This window comes from Ornithorhynchus anatinus, chromosome 6, assembly GCF_004115215.2.
Source record: "Ornithorhynchus anatinus isolate Pmale09 chromosome 6, mOrnAna1.pri.v4, whole genome shotgun sequence".
In the NCBI taxonomy this organism is placed as follows: Eukaryota; Metazoa; Chordata; class Mammalia; order Monotremata; family Ornithorhynchidae; genus Ornithorhynchus; species Ornithorhynchus anatinus.
The window spans coordinates 42,898,115-42,919,784 of NC_041733.1; the positions used below are offsets into that span (position 1 = coordinate 42,898,115).

Here is a 21,670-nt window from a genome sequence, read left to right on the forward strand (position 1 = left end):
TATTAAGCGCAGGGGTGAATATAGGCAGATTGGGTTGGATACAGTCCCTGACCCATGTGGGGGTCACAGTCAATCCCCATTTAGAGATGAGGTTGCTGAGGCACAGAGAAGTTAGGTGACTTGCCCACAGCTGGCAAGTGGCAGAGCCAGGAATCGAACCCATGACCTCTGACTCCCAAGCCCGGGCTCTTTGCACTGAGCCACGCTGCTTGGCTGCCTCTCAGTGGGGATGCCCCAGGTGGCCCTTCAGCCCAGCCCCAACGAGCAGGGCCTTGACTAGGATCCGGACTACAGCCCGAGGCTGCCGATACCCAGAGCCGGGCTCTACGAATACAGTATTGTAGCTACGCTACCGCATCGCTAATCGCTGGCGGATACAGTGCTGAATAATTTTGAGCAAAACAAGGCATCTGAGCACGGCTCAGGAACCAAACCCCCATCTATAACATCGTTCCTTTGCGCAGATTAGTTCCGACTTTCGGATGCAATTTTCCGGAACTAGTTGTCCGAGGACTGCCGGGAATGAAAAATTGATGGGCGCTGCTTTAGTTTCAGAAAGGGTTGCCGTTTGCTTTGAGGGAAGAGAATGCCTTGTCGCTTAAGGTTTCGAATAAAGAAATGGGCCTCTTCCCTCTTCTGTAGGTCTTCCTACCGCGAGATTCATCTCAACTTCTCTTCTTGGGTGGGTCTTGGTGTCCGGATGGAGGGGCGGTTCCCAACACCTGGACGTTTACTTTGAATTTCTCCCCTTTCCGGTTGTTGGGGGGCACAATCAGCAAGCGGAGGCTGTCGACTAATTCATATTCCCTGTTCCCTCCTGAATTAGAGGGAGAGTTATCACGCTCGTGCCAAATCAGAACCGGTTTCCGTGTGTTCGTGGGACTTTGTCATTAATGTTACCAGAGATTCTTTTCCCAGCCATATTTGGGGGGAAAATGCCCACTCTATATCTTTTTCAAAGGGAGGTTAATGGGGCAGGAACCGTGGGTTAGAATTGTCATCCATCCGGGATAAAGTTAGCATCTCCTTGCAAGCATTCAAATGCTCGCCTTGTTTTTATTGGAAGATACTATCTTTTTCGGAATAATAATTCATATTTGTTATTGGATATTGGTTTAATTTGTTAGTAGCTGCCAAGTGCCCTACTGCTATTAATAATAATTGTGGTATTAGTTTAGTGCTTACCATGTGCCAAGCAGAGGGGTAGATACAGGATAATTAGGTCCCACGTAGAGCCAAATTGTACTCTCCAAAATTAGCACAGAGTGCTGCATACAGTCGGCACCCAGTAAATAGCATTGATTGATTGACCGACACGGTGTAGTGGATAGAGAATGGACCTGGGAGTCAGAAGGTCATGGGTTCTAATCCCGGCTCTGCCACTTGTCTGCCATGTGACCTGGAGCAAGTCACTTCACTTCTCTGGGCCTCAGTTCGCTCATCTGTAGAAAGGGGATTGAGTCTGTGAGCTCCACAGGGGCAGGGACTGTGTCCACCTCAATTTGCTTGTATCCACCCAAGTGCATAGTACGGTGCCCGACACATAGTAAGCACTGAACAATTATTATAATTATTATTAATCCGTGCAATAACCTTGGACAAGTCACCTCGTTTCTCTGTACCTTGTAAAATGGGGATTAAATGTCCCTTCCAGGAGAGCCTGGGAGCTGTGAGTGGGTCAAGGACTGTGCTGCACTTGGTTACTTTGTCTCTAGCCCAGTGCTTAGTACAGTGCAGAGCAAATAGCACTTTAACAAATACCATTAAAAATTAAGTGCCTTCTATATGCCGCACACCTGTATAAGTTTATATTGCAGAGGTAATCAGACAGTAATATAAAAAAATTACGGATATGGGTAAGCGCCATGGGGTTGAGGGAGGGGTGAATCAAGAGAGCAAATTCAAGAGAAGCAGCAGCATCTAGTGGATAATGCACCAGGAGTCCAAAGGACCTGGGTTCTAATCCTGGCTCTGCCACTTGTCTACTATGTGACCTCAGGCCAGTCAATTTCTCTGTGCCTGTTACCTCGTCTGTAAAATGGGGATTGAGACTTTGAGCCCCACGTGGGACACGGACTGTGCTCCACCTGCGTGGCTTGTATCCACACCAGCGCTTAGTACAGTGCCTGGCACATAATAAGCGCTTAAGTGCCAGTATTATTATTGGGTGCAAGGGCGACACAGAAAGGAGTGGGAAAAGAGCAAATGCGGGCTTTGTCCGGGAAGGCCTCTTGGAGGAGACGTGCTTTCAGTGAGGCTTATCTGTCGGATTAGAAGAGGGAGGGCGTTCCCGGGTTTCCTGACTCCCAGTGGAGAGTAGCAGGTAGCCATTTGAAATCATTGGTTACTCACTGAATTGAAGCAGGGGGACCTAGTGGGAAGAGCCCGGGCCTGGGCGTCAGAGGACCCGAGTTCTAACCTCCGCTCCACTACTTCTCTGCCGTGTTGTGTGACCTTGGGTAAACCACGTCACTTCTCCCTGCCTCAGTTCCCTCATCTGCACAGTGGGGATTCAAAACCTCTTCTCGCTCCGCCTTAGACCCCGAGCCCCATGAGGGACTGGATTATCTTGTGATAAGGCCCCTGATCCCATCCCGACCCCAGCTCAGGACATGTTAGCCCTGAGAAAGGCTGACACCTCGTGCTTGATTCTGACAAGGCCGGAGAGCCCGTTCAACATTGACATTCCTTCATTCAGTTGTATTTATTGAGCACTTACTGTGTGCAGAACACCGAACTAAGCGCTTGGATTGTACAATTCGGCAACAGAGACAACCCCTGCCCAACAACGAGCTTACAGTCACTGGTTTAGAGGTATCTCCCCCAATGGAACAGAAAATCCGAGGTGTCCTTACAGAAGATGATGATGTTAATAGTAATAATAATAATTGTGGTATTTAAGCACGTGGACCCCCTTCCCCAGGGGTCTTGGTTACGTGGCACTCAGGTTGGACACAGATCGTGTCCCACATGGCGCTCACAGTCTTAATCCTCATTTGACAGATGAGGGAACTGAGGCACACGGTGCAGTGGATAGACTAAGGCCCCGGGAGTCAGAAGGTCAGGGGATCTGATACCAGCTCCACCACTCGTCTGCCGTGTGACCTTGGGCAAGTCACTTTACTTCTCTGTGCCTCAGTTACCTCGTCTGTAAAGCGGGGATTGAGTCTGTGAGCCCCACGTTAGGCAGGGATTGTGCCCAACCCGATTTGCTTGTATCCACACCAGCGCTCAGTACGGTGCCTGGCGCATAGTAAGTGCTCGATAAATACGACTGAATGAATAACTGCCCTCCCAACAGCCCGTCAGCCTGTTTTTTTAATTCATTCATTCATTCAATAGTATTTATTGAGCGCTTACTATGTGCAGAGCACTGTGCTAAGCGCTTGGAATGAACAAGTCGGCAACAGAGACAGTGACCCGGAAGCAGAGCGGTGTACTAAGGGCCTGGAGGAGGGCGATCCAACAATCCCCACCCACAAGGAGCTTGCAGTTTAGCGGGGGGCACTGCTATAAAAATTAATCCGTCCCTTCGACGGTAAGCTCGTTGCGGGCAGGGAATGTATCCGTCGATTGCGGTACTCTCCCAAGCGCTTAGTACAGTGCCCTGCATACAGTAAGCGCTCGGTAAATTTGATCGAATGAATGAGTCATCACCGACCGTGACAGCGGCAGAGTAGAAAATTGCGGACGTGGTGAGGAGGGTGCCTCAAGTGTTTGGCGGGCACAGAGCCAAACGCGTAGGTATCGCAGAGGGGAGGGTCAATAGGATGGGGCCTGTTGGTCTGCCCCGCTGCTCCGGGGCACCCACCCAGTCCCGCCACTTTGCTGTGTGACCTCGAGCAAGTCACTTCCCTTTTCGGTGCCTCTGCTGCCCCGTCTGTCAAATGGGAACGTGAGCCCCATGTGGGACAGGGACTGTGTCCAACCCGATTAGCCCCTGTCTTCCCCAGCGCTTAGTTGGGTGCTCGAAAGATACTGTGAGCCCTACGTGGGACAACCTGATTAGCTTGTATCTACCCCAGCGCTTAGAGCAGTGCTTGGCAAATAGTAAGCGCTTACCAAGTACCTTAATTATAGAGAAGCAGTGTGGCTTAGTGGAAAGAGCCTGGGCTTGGGAGTCAGAGGTCGTGGGTTCTAATCCCGGCTCCACCGCTTGTCTGCTGTGTGACCTTGGGCAAGTCACTTAACATCTCTGTGCCTCCATTACGTCATCTGCAAAAATGGGGATTAAAGAATGTGAGCCCCACGTGGGACAGTCTGATTATCCTGTATCTTCCCCAGCGCTTAGAACAGTACTCTGCACAGAGTAAGCGCTTAACAAATACCATAATTATTATTATTATTATTATGATTATCTAGATCTCCTCTACCAGCAGAGAGGCTGGAAATGATGCGGAGAACAGGGCTTGAGGGAGAGTCCATCCCATCTGGTGTGCCGCCCCATTTGAGAGAACGGGCTTTTACCACCCAGCGGCCTATATTTTCTCTTAGCCGTTCTTCGGTGGGGACGCGATGACCTTGTGGCCGCCCCGTCTACCCTTGAATGAGACTCGATTCTTTTTCGGTCCTTCCAGGTCTTCGAGCAGTGCTGCTCTCTAATTGCCTAGAAGGTAGAACCTGATTGCTCACTGATTTGTTTTGGGGTTTTTTTTTGTTGTTTCTTTTTGTTAATTGTATTCACACTAAACTCTTCCTGAACTCATTATTTGGGTCTGCCGAAGCGGTCCTTGGTTTTCAAAATAAAACGGAGAGGATTTGATTATCAGACTTGAGATTCATCTCGATGAGCATTAGTGCCCTTGACTCCTGCCTCTGGGATTCCATGAGTGGCTTTTTCGGTTTAGGCAAGAGTACCTTGGCTTGTGGTGGCTTTAGATGTGAGATGCTCCCTCTCTGTTCTCTCTCCTGGAGATCCACCTTGCTCTTCATCAGAGGAGTGGAATAACACTTAGGGTGCATAAGAGGATTTTGAAGAAATGATTACCCGCATTTTCAATTGAGGTTATAAGGATTTACTTGGGAGACAGTGTTTAGAATGACACGGTGGAATGTATATCCAGTTGTGCAGCTACTAAATCGCAGGAGTGGTGTTTCTTTGCTGAAACATTCCCTCAGTCTTGACTAATTGAGGTCTGAAAACAAAACTACCTCACCTTGCCAAAGTTCTACTACACCCAGCCCGCACATTTCGCTTCTCTAACGCTGTCCTTCTCACTGTACCTCTGTCTCGCCGCCGCCGACCTCTCGTCCACGTCCTGCCTCTGGCCTGGAACGCCCTACCTCCTCATATCTGACAGATGATTACCGTCCCTTCTTCAAAGCCTTATTGTGAAGGCACATCTCGTCCAAGAGACCTTCCCTAAGCCCTCCTTTCCTCTTCTCCCACTCCCTTCTGCATCACCCTGACTTGCTCCCTTTATTAATTCCCTCCTCTCAGCCCCACAGCACTTAAGTCCCTATCTGTCATTTATTTATATTAATGTCTGTCTACCCCTCTAGACCGTAAACTCCTTGTGCAGGGATTACGTCTGTTGATAGTTATAATGTATTCTTCCAAGTGCTTGGAGTGCTGTGCACACAGTAAGCGCTCAATAGATATGATCGAATGAATGAATGAACTGTGCAACGGTAAGGCATTTTGGCGTTCTCCCAGTTTGGGAGCTTGGCACATGGCAAATTGTTGGCCGGTGCTTCTCTTTCAGCCTGGAAAAGTGGGGAGTAGAGAGGTCCTCGGGGGGCTTCCAGGAGGTTTCCACTACTCCAGGTACCCCAGAGTGGTAGTTGGGGGGGGCTCTCCTCAGTCCTCACAGATTCCTCCTCTCGGTGGTTGTGGGTTGGCTCTCGAGGATACTCCAAGGAGCTGATCAAAGCCAGGGGGATTTGGGTGCCCCTGGCCAGAAATTGGCGGTATCAAAATTGTGGAAGGGCGGACTGGATGCTTTTCAGCTGAGCCTCGAAGAGAAGAGTTGGACATCTCAGGGCGAGTCACCTAGCTTCCCCTGTGCCTCAGTTTTGTCATCCATCAGATGGGGATTCGTTACCTGATCTCCCTTTTCACGCTGAGGAGCAGCTTGGCTTAGTTGATAGAGCATGAGCCTGGGAGTCAGAAGGACCTGGGTTCTAATTCCGGCTCCGCCACATATCTGCCAGGTGACGGCGTGGGCAAGTCACTTCACTTCTCTGGGACTCAGGTACCTCATCTGTAAATCGGAGTATGCGACCGTGAGCCCCATGTGGGGCAACCTGATTACCTTGTATGTACCCCAGTGCTCAGAACAGTGCTTGGCACATAGTAAGCGGTGAACAGGTGCGGTGATTATCAATTATCATCTCCTTCCCCATTAGACAGTGAGCCTTGTTTGCAACAGGAACTGTCTCCAACTTGATTACCTGGAGTCTACCCCTGTGCGTAGTTTAGGGCTCAGCATATAGTAAGTACTTAACAAATTCCCCGATAATAATGGTAATAATTGTTACTATCTTGACCCTAGAGCAAAGGAACCCCAGAAGGCAAGCATGCTGCATCTTACTAGGGGGGCTATTCCTTAGCATTTAGATTCAGACAAATAAACAGGAATAAAATAGGAAAGGCCAGGTTGTGGTGCAGCTGGGTCCGATAGCCATGCTTGGCTGGTCCCTCCCAGCCTCCCTCACATGCTTAGAGAAGGGATCTGCCCCAGGATGAGTTGGCACGCCGAAGAAGAACCTGCGGGCCCTGTTACCACCTGGGGAGTAGTGGATAGAGCACGGGCTTGGGAGTCAGAAGGTCATGGGTTTTAATCCCGGCTCCGCCACTTGTCTGCCGCCTGGTCTCGTGTGAGTCACTTCTTCTCTCAGTGACCTCATCTGTAGAATGGGGATTGAGACTGTTGAGCCCCATGTGGGACAGGGACTGTTTCCTACCCGATTTGCTTGTTTCCACCCCAGTGCCTAGTACAGTGATTGGCACAGAGTAAGCGCTTAACAAATGCCACAGTTTGTTATTATTACTGGTGGGCCTGACCAGCACCCTGGTTATGTCTCTGGAGACCCCGTAGTGCTATAGCGGGCCACCCATTTGGCTCTTCTTTTCGTTGACGGTGACCAATAGTAACGGTGGTATCGAAAAGCCTCAGGATCCACTACCAGCACGATCGCAGATGGGGAGCGGGGCGTTCTGGGAGAGAGGAATGTGTCCGTGTTGTCGCTGTGGGTCGGAAACGGCTTGGCGGCCTAAGACAAGACAGTCGTTAGGCGCTTTCTATGGGTGAAGCACCGTACTAATCTCCAGGAGAGATACAAAATCGTCCCAGGTTGGACCCCGTCCCTGTCCCAGGTGGGGCTCGCAGTCCAGGAAGGAGAGAGAACAGGTATCGAATCCCCATTTTACAGGAGAGGAACCCGAGACGTGGAAAGGTGAAGTGACTTGCAGAGAAGAAGTGTGGTCCAGTGGATAGAGCACGGGCCTGGGAGTCAGAAAAGACCCCCACCTCCGCCACTTGTAGGCTGGATGACCTTGGACAAGTCACTTCTCTCTACCTCGGTTACTTCATCTGCAAAATGGAGATTAAGACTGTAAGGCCTGTGTGGGACAGGGAATGTGTCCAACCTGATTAACTTGTACCTATTCCAGTGCTTACTACAGTGCCTGGCACATAGTAAGCACTTACTGAATCTGTTGTTATCTTATGCTGTCGAGTCGGGTCTGACCCACAGCGACGCCAGGGATGTATCACTCCCAGAACACCCCGCCTCTGTCTGCCATCGTTCCGGTAGTGGATTCTGAGAGTTTCCTTGGTCAAAATCCGGAAGCGGTTTACCGTGGCCTCTTTCCGTGCGGTAAACCTGAGGCTCCGCCCTCGACTCTCTCCTACACCTCTGGTGCCCAGCCCAGTACCATTAAAAAAAATGTTCTATTCTTCCCGGGCTCAGCTTTCACTAGTCCTTTTTACCCTCCCTGTGCTTCTGTTCAGTGGCTTTGGGCAGGAAGGGCAGAGCGAATGTTTGGAGTTCCTTAGTGAGGCCCTGTCCCAAACAGTGAGAGAGAAGCAGCCTGGGGAGAAACAGCAGCCACAGACCCATGAGTGTAAAGCAGGAGGCAGCGGGAAAGGAGGAGTCTTTTGAACGGTGTCTTGGGGTTCTCGGGGGACGAGGAGGTAGATAAGGAGACAGTGGCAGGTTCCACAAGTTGGTGAATGCATAGGCTGAGCGGAGGACAGTTGCTATTTGAACAGGAGGCAAATTGCTGTTTGGGAAAAGGGCTTTTCAGCCCCCCACCCACCTTCTGCCAACTGGGATAGGGACTTCCTGCCAAGAGGGCTATTTTGAATACAGAGGATAGTTTTATCCGTCAGTCAGTGGTATCTCTGCATGGCTTACCACCTGGGAATGTACACTGATTATAATAATAACAGCGTGTGGACTAATCGGGAGTAGAACCCAGGCCCTTCTGACACCCCTGGCCTGTGCTCTTTCCACTAGACCTTGCTGCTGCTCTGCAACGGAGATGGTAGGCCCAATCCCGGCCCTCAAGGAGTTTACAATCCAACAGGAGAAACAGACATTAAGCAGCATGGCTTAGTGGATAGAGCTCGGGTCTGGGAGTCAGAAGGACCTGGGTTCTAATCCTGGCTCCGCCACGTGTCTGGTGTGTGACCGTAGGCAAGCCACTTCACATCTCTGGGACTCAGTTTCCTCATCTGGAAAATGGGGATTAAGAGTGTGAGCCCCATGGGGGACAGGGACTCTGTCCAACGTGACGAACCGGTGTCTGCCCGAGTGCTTACAACAGTACTTGGCACAGAGTAAGTGCTTAGCGTGTATCATGGTAATAATAATAACGTTAAAATCCATTACAGGTAGGGGAAGCAGCAGAGTTTAAGGTTAGGTACAGGCTTATAGGTAGTGCTTACAGTTTTATTGGCACATTAAAATCTCCTTGGATTAATTGACATTGTAGGTTATTGGTAGTTAGCTTTAAATAAGAACCAAAAGGCTGTTGCCACGACGTATTGATTTTTGTTGCTCTTGACTCGTCAAAATATGGGCAGCCGTTTGGATTTTCCTCCCTTTGCGCCTTAAAGCCGTAATCCTCACTGCCGAGGTTATTTCTGTGTTTTTGTCAAGTTCTTCCTTTTTGGAGAGAGTAAAATGTTTCTGGCTTTACCAGCTATTTCCATTGTCTAGGACAGCTACATGATTTTTATCTCATTTTTTATCCTTTAAAGTAAATCTACCAGTTCTCTAGGCTTTTCTTCTGGTATATGAGGTCACATCTCCAAAAGGCCTTCCCCGATTAAATCCTCCTTTCCCTGGCGCCCTTTCCCTTTTGCATCGCCTGTCCTGTGGGCATTGGATATTCAGCCCACCCTCAACCCCACAGCACTTAGGGGTGTAATCTATAAATTATAGATTATAAATTATTCATTTATGTTAGTGTTTGTCTCCCCATCTTTATTGTAGGCTCCTTATGGACTGGGAATGTGTCCATCCACTTTATTGCATTGTACTGTCCCAAGCAAGGAGTACAGTGTTCTGCACACAGTAAGCACGTGATACCGTTGATAGTGATGATATACTCTTCTTTACTTACCATTGTTGTCATCATTAAAACAACACCGACAACCCACCAGGTTCTAATATTTGCTAGCATTCTGGTGTTTGTGTGACTTTGAATGTATGAATACAATACACGTTCACCAGTTTGTATTCAGCAATTTTTTTGTGGGGGCGGGCAGCGACTCCTTCCTTCTTCATCCTTCCTCCTTTTTAAAAGAGTTGATTATTAGTCTGAAAACTTAGAGAAAACTTGGGTATTGGTGTTCTTTCCTATAAACCACAGCTTTTTTTACAAAAATGTATTATGCACTTACCATGTAAGTTCCAGCACTGTTCTAAGTGCTGAAAAAGATAATAATTATGGAATTAAGTGCTTACTATGTGCCAGGCACTCCTCTAAGCACTGGGATAGATACAAGATAATGGGATGGGACACAGTCCTTGCCCCACACAAGGCTCACAGTTCTGTGCTCTATCTCCTAGGCCATGTTGCTTCCCTGCAAGTTAAGATACAAGTTAAGCGTGTCCCACCTGGGGCTCACAGTCTTACTCCCCCTTTTACAGATGAGATAACTGAGGCACGGAGAAGTTAGGTGTCTTGCTCAAGGTCACATAGCAGACAGGTGCCAGGGCCAGTGAGGCATTGCCAAGCTGGATTCCAGGACCCCCATCCCTTCCTCGCCCCCCCGTCCCCCCCGTGGGAGACACTGAGCAACCAGGCCCTGTTGACCAGAGAGATTGGGTGGCCACAGCCACAATGGCCAAATACTAGATTAGGAGGCAGAAGTGCCCAAACTTTTTTTTTCCTGGTATTTTTTACATGTTTACTAGGAGTCAGCCATTATATTAAGCCCTGGGGTAGATGTAAGCTAATCAGGCTGGACACACTCCGTGTCTCATGTGGCGCTCTAAGTCCCCATTTTGCAGGTGAGGGAACTGAAACCCAGAGAAGTGAAGTGACTTGCCCAGAGTCACACAGCAGACAGATGGTGGAGCCAGGATCAGAACCCAGGTCCTTCTGACTCCCAGGCCCGTGCTCTATTCACTAGGCCACGATGCAACTTAATAATAGTAATAATAATAATAATGGTATTTGTTAAGCACTTATTAAGTGCCAAGTACTTCATTCAACTGTATTTATGAGCGCTGTGTTCAGGGCATTGTACTAAGCGCTTGGAAAGTACAATACAGGATTAAAGAGAGACAATCCCTGCCCACAATGGGTTTACAGTTTTGAGGTTGGGTGTTGAGGGGGAGACACAGGCATCAAAACAAGTAAATAGGCATTAATATAAATATAATTATAGATATATACATATACACATAAGTGCTGTGGGGCGGGCAGTGGGGGAAGAGCAAAGGGAGTGAATCGAGGTGGTGCAGAAGCGAGGGGGAGCCAAGGAAAAGGGAGCTTACTCTGGGGAGGCCTCTTGGAGGAGATGTGCTTTCAGTAGGGCTTTGACGTGGGGAAGAGTCATTGTTTGGCTGATTTGAGGAGGGAGGGCGTTCCAGTCCAGAGGTAGGATGTAGGCCAGGGGTCCGCAGAGAGACAGGCAAGATGGAGGCAGAGTGAGAAGATTAGCAATAGAGAAGTGGAGTGTGCGGGCCGGGATGTAGAAGGGGAGGAGGGAGGTGAGGTAGGAGGGGGTGAGGTGATGGAAAGCTTTGAAGCCGATAGTGAGGAGTTTTTGGTTGATATGGAGGTTGATAGGCAACCACGGGAGATTATCGAGGAGGGAGGCTGATACGCCCTGAACGTTTCTGTAGGAAGATAATCCGAGCAGCGGAGTGAAGTATGGACTAAGTGGGGAGAGGCAGGAGGTTGGGAGACAAGAAAGGAGGCTGATTCATTCATTCATTCATTCATTCAATAGTATTTATTGAGCGCTTACTATGTGCAGAGCACTGTACTAAGCGCTTGGAATGAACAAGTTGGCAACAGAGAGAGACAATCCCTGCCCATCGACGGGCTCACAGTCTAATCGGGGGAGACAGACAGACAAGAACAATGGCAATAAATAGAGTCAAGGGGAAGAACATCTCCTAAAAACAATGGCAACTAAATAGGCTGATGCAGTAATCCAGTCAGAATAGGACGAGAGGCTGTACTAAGCACTGGCGTGGATGCAAACAAATCGAGTTGGACGCAGGCCCTGTCCCAAAAGGGTGTCAATACTTATTTTAGATATGGTAACTGAGGCACAGAATAGTGAAGTGACTTGCCCCAGGTCACCCAGCAGACAAGTGGTGGAGCTGGGCTTAGAACCCATAACCTTCTGACTCCCACGCCCGGGCTCTAGTCACTATGCCATGCTGCTTCTAACCTTGCTCTCAGTTTCATATCATCTAACCCCTTGTTCCGTTTGACTGGCGTAGTTCCTGAATGAGCCTAATAGGTTACAAAGCCTCAGCTTGGGCCTTAGCAATTAAAAGAGGCTTAAGCAGACTCGCAGAGTGTATTTATTTGTAACGGAGGCCATGCGTAATAGCTCAGATCTGAAGAAACGAAACCAAAAACTATTTTACCGTAGCGTTCGGTCAGATACTACTTTGCACAGAATAAATTGGGCAAAAGAAGAGAGAAATGATATGACTTTTGTAGGTTGGGGGTATTTATAGATTTCAAAATGAGGTCATAAAAGCCGAAAACTGGCACAGTAAAATCTGCCTAGCCTATTATTTACGCTCTATCTCCCCTTTGCCTCCTATCTAAATTATTATAGTGGCCGTCTCCTTGGTTAAAGGGTCAGTCGGCTCCTTGAAGGTATGGATCGTGTCTTCTAACTATTGTACTCTCAAGTGCCGTGCATATGATAAGTGCTCAATAAATACATCCATGCAATACAACAAACACTTGTAAAACACAGAGTATAGAGATAACACATTTTTCTTGCATTCCCTTATCAATGCACACCGCTTTCCGAGAGAGATCATGTGTTTTCACTGAACACTTTGGCTAGAGCGCAATGCTAGAGTTTGGGAATGTTTTCCTGAGAAAGTGGGCCCGTCTGATGTGGTTTCAGGAGAAATAGCAGAGCAGAGTCCTGGTGACCTGGATGACTCCAGAAGGTTTTTCCCCACAGCAGAAGAGCCTGGAGGTGGGGAGCGGGAATTGAGCCATCATCTTCTATCAATTGCAGTCTCTAGTTTATCCCTGCTCAATTTCCATTTATTAGGTGTATATTCTCCCATTTACAGTTTGAGCCCTTTATGGTAGGGGTACCCTGACTGATCTGCCCCAGGACTTAGCCCAGTGTTGAGCACATATTAAGCACTCGGTACATACAGTAAGGAACTACAAGAGCAGAGCTAATCTCTGATTTGATCGGAGAATCCAACAAGGAGGTCCAAACGGTCCTCATTCATTCAGTCGTATTTATTGAGTGCTTACTGTGTGCAGACTACTGTACTAAGCGCTTGGAAAGTACAATTAGGCAACAGCCCTACCCAACAGCGGGCTCACATTCTGGTTAATGTGGAGCTTTTTGCGTCGTCATCTTTCATAGATCTTTAGCCTTGCCGAGCAATGAAGAGACATAGTGCTATCGTTCAGATGTACAGAACCTCTTCATTCAGTATTTATAGAACGCTTACTGTATGCAAAGCACTGTAGTAAAGGCTTGGGAGAGTACTGTATAGTAATAGACACATTCCTTGTCCACAGAGTTCACAGTCTAACAACTCAGTGTATATAGCTATATGATTCTATTTATCTTAATGATATTTCTGCCAGACTACTTGTTTGGTTTTGTTCTGTTCTGCTGTCTGTCTCCCCTGTTTAGGCTGTGAGCCCGTTGTCCGGCAAGGATTGTCTCTATCTCTTGCCAAATTGTACATTCCATGCGCCTAGTACAGTGTTCTGCACATAGTGCTCAATAAAATACGACTGAACGAATGAATGTAGTGGAATTACCGGTATCTCTTAGTGGCTGCAAGTTTTTAATAGGAGAAATAATGTTTCCCAATAAATTTAAGCACAGCGTGGTGTATTTAGTTTTAATTGCAAGAAAGGGAATTGCCTTTTTGTCCACTCAGGAGATAAAAATGTCACCACCTTTTTAAGGTTAATTTCTTCCTTGAGCATGCAGATTTTCAGAGGATTCCTTTTTCTGTCCCATACTCCATCTCACTCCTGCACCCCAAAAACTTCAAGTAGCTCCCAGTTGCAGTTTGCAGTAGATTTCAGCTCTTAATTGTGGGGTGCACAATGCAGCCAGGACTTTGGGTCCCCTCCTTGGTCATTTCAGTCACACCTGCTCCTCTAGGTGAATTTCAGTGATGTCTTTGAGTAGGAAGGACAATGTTCCCTTCCTTTCTCTTTCTCTCTCTCTCCTCCCCATTCTGTTGTTGAAGACTTTTCAAGTGCTTATTTATCTATAGAGATATGTAATCTCTCTCTTTTTAATGGTATTTAATAAAGTACTACTACTAACTCATATACTGTACTGAGTACTGGGGTAGATACAGACAAATCCAGTTGGACATAGCCCACGTCAATCATATTTATTGAGCGTTTACTGTGTGCAGAGCACCGGGCTAAACGCTGGGGAGAGTACAACATAGCAATGTAACAGACACATTCTCTGCCCAGAATGACAGACATTAATATAAATAAATAAATTATGAATGTATACATTAGTGCCGTGGGGCTGAGTGGGTGTTGAGGAAATGGAGCAAGTTAGGGCGACACAAAAGGGAGTGGGAAAAGAGGAAATGAGGGCTTAGTCAGGGAAGGCCTCTGGGAAGAGATGTGCCTTTAAAAAGGCTTTGAAGTGGGGGAGAGAGTGTGGGGGAGAGTAATTGTCTGTCAGATATGAGGAGGTAGGGCGTTCCAGGCCGGAGGCAGGACATGGACTGGAGGTCGGCAGCGAGATAGATCAGATTGAGGTACGGTGAGTAGGTTGGCAGAGGAGCGAAGCGTGCGGGCTGGGTTGTAGTTGGAGGGTAGCGAGGGGAGGTAGGAGGTGGCAGGGTGATTGACGGCTTTTAAGCTGATAGTAAGGAGTTTCTGTTTGATGTGGAGGTGGAAGGGCAACCACTGGAGGTTCCTGAGTGGGGAAACATGGACTGAATGTTGTTGGGAAAAAATAAAGTCCCACATGGGGTTCACAGTCTTTAATTTTATAGATGAAGTAACTGAAGCAGAGAGATGTGAAGAGGCTCGCCCAAGGTCACACAGTAGATCTGCGGTGGAGCCAGGATTAGAATTCAGGTCCTTCTGATTCCCGGGCTCATGACCTGTCCGCTAGGCCACGTTGCTTCTCTTGAGAAGCAGCGTTGCTCGGTGGAAAGAGCCCGGGCTTGGGGAGTCAGAGGTCATGGGTTCTAATCCCGGCTCTGCCGCTTGTCAGTTGTGTGACCTTGGGCAAGTCACTTCACTTCTCTGAGCCTCAGTTACCTCATCTGGAAAATGGGGATGAAGACTGTGAGCCCTACGTGGGACAACCCGATTACCTTGTGTCTACCCCAGCACTTAGAACAGTGCCTGGCACATAGTAAGCACTTAACCAATACCAACATTATTTATTTTATTATTTGTATTTATATATATTTAGGTATATACATATACTCTTAATAAGTCTTCAAGGTCCAACCAGCTGGCGTCTTCCTACCTTAGGAATCATTTTTCCGGGGGTTATCCCAGCACCGCCCAAACTGATAATGTCCTCCCCGTCCCTCGTATTTGATCCTCCACGTGCCGTTTGTATCGTTCACAGCGCCCTTCGGGTTCACCGAACTTCATTTCCCCGCTTCCTCCTCGCTTTCAAATCTCACGAAAAAACTCCCCCTCCCCTCACTTGCACTGATTGCTAGTTCCCTTGTTCCCTCACTGCTGCTGAAGCGTAGATAGCTGAGAGCAGAGGTTAAATAAATACGCTTACTTTTAGTTTGAATTTTTAAGCCCGTCGAACCTTTAGAAGTAGCTGCAGACATCCTGTATAGTAATGGACATTGTTTTGAATTTTTTTTTTTTAACAGTGAAAGCAAATTGAATACATTGGTGCAGAAGCTTCATGACTTCCTGGCACATTCGTCAGAAGAATCTGAAGACGCGAATTCTCCTCCAAGGCTGACTGTGAGCAAAAGTCAAGGTAATAGAGAAAATCAGTCCTGGGTGCTGTAGCTTCTGCCTTCTGAGTGGCTTCTAGCGAAGGAATGGAATTTTCCATGGATGAATTCGGGGTTCTTTAAGACAAGTTTCCTTTCCTACCCAGATTTCTTTCCTTAAGTAACCATTTTCCGTTTGCTTCAGCGGTATCGTTTTGTGAATCTGAAATGGTAGTGTTGGGTGTGCTGTTTGAAGATTTCAGGTAATTTGTGTGTCCATTTAGGAGCCGTTCCTATCTTAGAACTCTGTTACTGTACTGTCCCGTGAGCTTGGTATGTGCAGAGCGTATATTTAGCGCTCAGTAAATTCGACTGATAGATTACATAATAGCGCAGGCACTATTTAATAAACATAACAAAGGGCCGATGGCCAGCTTCGAACCTGTGAATAAAAAGGCCCCACAAAGCCAACTCCTTTGAAGGGGGTGGGGCAGTACAGCATTCCATAAGCAGAAGCTCCTCAGATAATGTTTTACCTCTTAGCCCGTGAGCTCCAAAAAGAATGTCTCAAGTTGTGGGAAAATGTCCAGCCCGGATGGTTTTATTCTAGAAAGAGATGAAAAGAGACCGTAACCTTCTGTAGACTGTAAACTCCTGGTGGGAGGGGGAACTTTTTGACCGGCTGTTTTGTATCGGACTCTCCCGAGTGCTTAGTACAGTGCTCTGCACAGAGTAAGCACTCAATATGGATCATTGGTTAATTGATCCAGCTGTTTCTTGGTCTTTGGCTGTGTAAACAATCTTCCTCATCCCTTAGTGTTTTTTTAATTGTAGAAAAACTCAATTTCAGAAAGCCTTCTTGGGTCAGATTGCAGGGTTCACTCACTTTAGAATTCCATCTCGGGCAGTGGCAACGAAGGATGGAGGAGTGGTGTGATGGTTGTTCTTGGTATGGGTGTTACTGATGAGGGATGCAGCCATCTAATACCCAGAATATATCCTATGATAATAATAATCAGGGTATCAAGTGCTTACTTTTTATCAAGCACTGTGTCGAGCACTGGAAGCGACACAAGAAAGTCAGATAAGACTTATCTGCTACAGGCCTTTCCTGAATTAATCCAAAATCTTCTGGAACCTATTGATATTTTTCACCTGCACAGCTTTCTAAGGGTAGCAGGTTCTTACTCCCGAAAGTGTAAAAAAGGAAAAAAAAAAGTTTTTCCTTTCACACGGGGCAGTATGTTGGGTTTTTGTTGTTGTTGTTTTTTGGAAATTTTCCGCCCAGTGTCTCAAAAGAATATTTCTTATCTGTCCTTGATGTCTTGGCAACATTGGTAGTCACATTTACCAAACCAGGCGTGGAAGGTTGCAGGCTACCAGAATGCCAGGTTGATTGCTTTCTGACCCAAATAGTGCAGGTTAGAGAATTCACAGGTTATTAATGCAGTGGATTGCTGAAACTAATAGGTGGCTTGAAAATAGCTTGGGAAATGGCCGTTCCTCTTTGGTAAATATCTGTAGGCATTTATATTCCCGAGGGAAGGGCAGGCTGGTAAAAACAAATCAATTTGTGCACGGAAAAATGGATCACGCTACTTATTTGCAAGATTGCCTGAAAGAAAAAAGCCGCTAAAGCAGACAGTATAGAAGGGGTGGCTTGTATTCCACTCAGAATGCCTGTGATAGGAAGAAATGGGCTGGGAGAAAACAGCGAAAGAAGTTGATAGGAGTTGTCAAAGTATGGCAAAAGTCTCTTTAAGGGAGGATATTGCAAACTACAGTCAGCCCATCAATCGTATTTATTGAGCACTTAGCCGGGTGCAGAGCACTGTACTAAGCTCTTGGGACAATACACAATCCCTATTGAGGGGTCAAAAAACTTTCCTATTCACCCATTGGCCTGAAGACAGAAATTGGAAACTAATTATGTGTGAAGTTTTGTTTGCGATCGTAAACATCTTCTCTCAGTGATCATTTCTCTTGCTGCCGTTTCGGAGCATTTTCCTGTACCTGTGGCGGTCTTTCCTACCTTGAGCCTATGTTAGTTTTCATCTCTCCATTTGTTAGCTTTCTTTTGACTAGGGGCAAGAGAGATTCAGTTGTTACTCTGCTTCATGTTATCTTCCCTAAGAATCACCTGCCTCCTCCCTGTGTCAGCCTCTCTGTGGCAAGAGGAAGGTGATCGTAAAGTCTCCGGTCACTGTTGTTTATCATCCAAGAGTTTGAAAGATCAGGGCCAGGAGGGTCTGTTCTATTTATTGATAGGATTAATTTTTATGGAATCTCCGGTATTTACTTTTGGAAAGCACTAATTTGGCCTTTTTACCTTCTCCTAGATAAAAGCAGTGGGTCTGGAGACAGCCTGAGTCCAATGGAAAACAGCAAGGAAGAGGTAAGCCCAAGTAACGAGGTCACTAAAATGTTTGCATTGTTTTTGATGTTCCAAATCACCCATTTCAGGGTTACCAATCCCATCACATTCCAAGGAATGGTTTGTTCACCAACTCACGAATTCATTCATTCAGTCGTATCTATTGAGCGCTTACCGTGTGCAGAATGGTTACATTTGATCGGTTTTGCCACAGTGCTTGTTTCCAGTACACTTTTTGGATAAATAGAGCGGTATAGAGCTGTTGAAGCGTTCTTCCCAGAAGACACGTTAGGCTGCCTCTAACGCGATGCGGTGGTGGGAGACATGGCTCCGGGCCTGCTCTTGGAGTAGGTCATGTCATGAGTCCTAGAACACGGCGTTCTTCAGGAGTACAACCCCTTCATTAAAGTTGAACCGGCCAAACGCGTATAGGGTTATTAACCTTTTTTAGTCCTCTTTTTATAATGCCCTCTCATGGATTTCCTTTGTGATTGTAGCTTCCAGTGAAGGCAGTGCTCGCGGACCGAAAGCCGTCCGTTAACTACGATATTAACTCTGTGAGGCTGTGCTGGGGTGGGAATTGGATTAAACAACATCCATCTTGACATCCCCCTCGCCCCCGAGCTTCTGTGGAATCATTCAGTGGTCCTCTCTCTCCCTTCATGTTGGACAGACCACCACTCTCCCTACCTTCAGAGCCTTATTAAGGTCCCGTCTTCTCCAGGAGGCCTTTCCCTAATAAGCCCTCTTTTCCCTGGCTCCCTCTCCCTTCTCTGTTGCCTCTGCCTTGGATCTGTCCCCTTAAGCATCTAATGTTCACCACCCCGAGCACTTAATGTACATATCTGCAATTTATTTATTATAGGGTCCGTCTCCCCGCTCCAGACTGTGAACTCGTTGTGGGCGGGAATGTGTCTTTTGTTACATTGTACTCTCCCAAGTGTTTAGTACAGTGCTTTACACGCAGTAAGCGCTCAATACCATTTAGTGAGTGATTGAAGAGCTCTATTCCGCCCTATCCATCCAAAAAGCGTAATGGAAACAAGCATTATGGCGAAACGGATTGCCTGTAACCATTCATGAGTTGGAGGGCCGGGAACGTGTCCACCAACGCTGTTGAATTGTAGTCTCCCAAGCGCTCAGTACGGTACTCTGCACACAGCGCTCAGTGTGTTTGATTGAATGGTATTCACTGAGCACTTTCCTATGTGCAGAGCAGTGTAATAAGTAATTGGGGGAGTAGAATGCAACGGAGTTGGTAGAAGTGATCCCTGCCCAGCAAGAGCTTGCGATGTTCAGGAGGATAATAATTATTGTTAAGCGTTAACTATGTGCCAAGCACTCTTCTAAGTGTCGGGGTTCATACAGGTTAATCGGGTTGGACGCAGTCCATGTCCCACGTGGAGCTCTCAGTCTTAATCCCCATTTTACTGGTGAGGGACCTGAGGCCCAGAGAAGTGAAGTGACTTGCCCGAGGTCACACAGCAGACAAGCGGTGCAGTGGGGATTAGAACCCAGGTCCTCATGACTCCCACTAAGCCACAGGAGCCGGGAGGGAGCTGGCCCTGAGGAGCTTCTGGGAGGAGCATCAGAGAGGCCGGGGGAGAGAGACGGAGAGACTGACAGAGCCGAGCTCCCCTTGGCTGAGAGGTTCACTGGGCTTCCTGCCTTCTGTTAATAACGATGGTATTTGTGAAGCACTTACTATGTGCCAAGCACTGTTCTAAGCACTGGGGTAGATACAAGATGATCAGGTTGTCCCACGTGGGGCTCACAGTCCTAATCCCCATTTTATGGACGAGGTAACTGAGGCATAGAGAAGTGAAATGACTATTCTGCCAAATTCCCTCAGAGTGACCTTCTACTGGCCTCTCCCACCACCCTGACCTGCACCTTCTCTCCCAATACCACTCACTTTCTTTTAGCAGTAATAATAATTATTATTGTTTTAATGGGGGCTCAGCGAGGAACTAGTGAAGAATGTATGCTGGAAGACCGTCACATTATCATTCTGTTTTATTATCGTTCTTCCAAGCGCTGAGCTCGCTAATAGCATGGATTGATCGTTCTATTAGATGTCTTTTCTCAGATTGATTGTTCTATTAGACGTCTTTTCCCAGATGCATTCCGCAGCCGTCTTGAAGTTGCGCTCACCTCTTTCTTATGCGGTGTTACGAAATTTGCTTTCTGTCCGCATTGAATACACTTGCAAAGGAGAAGGTTAAAAGCCTTACTGCAAGTTCATCGTTATTATTGCCATTGTTGTGGTACTTGTTAAGCCCTCACTATGTGTCGAACACTGTTCTCAGAGCTGGGGGTAGAAGCAAGTCACATGTGGGGCTCACAGTCTTAAGTAGGAGGGGGAGTAGGCTAGATGAAATAGTTGAGAATTGCTATTTTTTCCAGTTTCCCAAAGAGTATAACAATATTAATTTTCCGACCACTCTAGCATAGTGGAAACACATTATGGCAAAACTGATTATATGTAATCATTCATGAGTTGGTGGCCAGGAATGGCCATGAAAAATAATCCATAGTATTATGTTCTTGTATCTGGTAATTGTCCTAGCAGTACTTTAGTAGAAGAAGTATCTTAATAATATACTAGCAGTATCTTAATAGAAGAAGGATATTCTTCAATTGAGAGCCAAGACCTGTAAACTATTTAGAAGGCAAAAAATAATCAAGATTCAATGGTTTCTGCTGCTGCCTGGCTTCTTTTAGTCTAGCATGTATAGTCTTGCTATGTCCTCAATAGAAGCAAGGCACTTTTATTTTTGCCATTGCTCTGACAAGGTATTTGGGTAAATACTTTACGGACTTTTGAACCAGACTCTGGGTTTTAGTTGGGACCTTAAGTATAGGATGAAAGTCCTTGGGGGAGCAGGGAAGCCTAGTGGAAAGAGCACGGGCCTGGGAATCAGAACCGGTGTCCTTTTCCTCGCTCAGCTGGTTGCCTGCTACATGATTTTGGACAAGTCGCTTAACTTCTCAGGGCCTTAGTACGTCATCTGTGAAATGGGAATAAAGCTGTGAGCCCCATGTGGGACAGGGACTGTGTCCAACTTGGTCAGCTTGTATCTACCCCAGTGTTTAGTATAGTGCCTGGCCCAAAGTAAGGGCTTAACAGATACTATATATATATTTTTTAAAAACAAACCCAAAAAACCCCAAAACCAAATGCCATAAAAGGAAAAAAAATGTGGCCACAATCAGGGCATTTGGTTGTGGACAAGTGGGAGTAAAAGAGTAAATTTGTAAATCAGAAGCTGGGTGGTTTCAGAATTAGGAATTTAAGGAACTAGCACCCATAGTTTAGGACAGAGAGTAACTTCTCTGGTGTGCTTAGTTGCCTTGGGCAAGTCACGTCAGCTTCATTTACCTCATCTGTAGAATGGGGATTAAGGTTGCGAGCCCTATATGAGACAGAGACGGTGTCCAACCTGATTAGTTTGGATCTACGCTTGCGATTACTTTAGTGCTTGATGCATAGTAAACACTTACCATAAAAAAAAAAAAAGAAAAAACAGTGAAGTCTTGGGAGGGCAAGAGTTCGCTGGGGGCCTCACCCGCTAATCTCTTGCGCACTTTGAGATCTCAAACCTGGGAGATGGGTGGGAAAATCCAGAACATCGGCCGGGGAGCAAACTGCAGTGATGGCTTTTTGGGGGAACCAGCCACTCAGAACGAGGCCAGTCCAGTCGTGAG

At 47.0% G+C, this 21,670-nt stretch overlaps 1 protein-coding gene across 2 annotated transcripts in view; it reads left to right on the forward strand.

Moving 5' to 3' along the window:
• ATRX (ATRX chromatin remodeler) overlaps positions 1–21,670 on the forward strand; it is a 158,256-nt gene that overhangs the window by 15,850 nt on the left and 120,736 nt on the right. For both annotated transcript variants that reach the window (XM_029067289.1, XM_029067291.2), the window contains exons 2-3: positions 15,520–15,632; positions 17,928–17,983. In XM_029067289.1, coding sequence (XP_028923122.1) covers positions 15,520–15,632; positions 17,928–17,983 — 169 coding nt within the window. The remainder of the gene's footprint in view (positions 1–15,519; positions 15,633–17,927; positions 17,984–21,670) is intronic.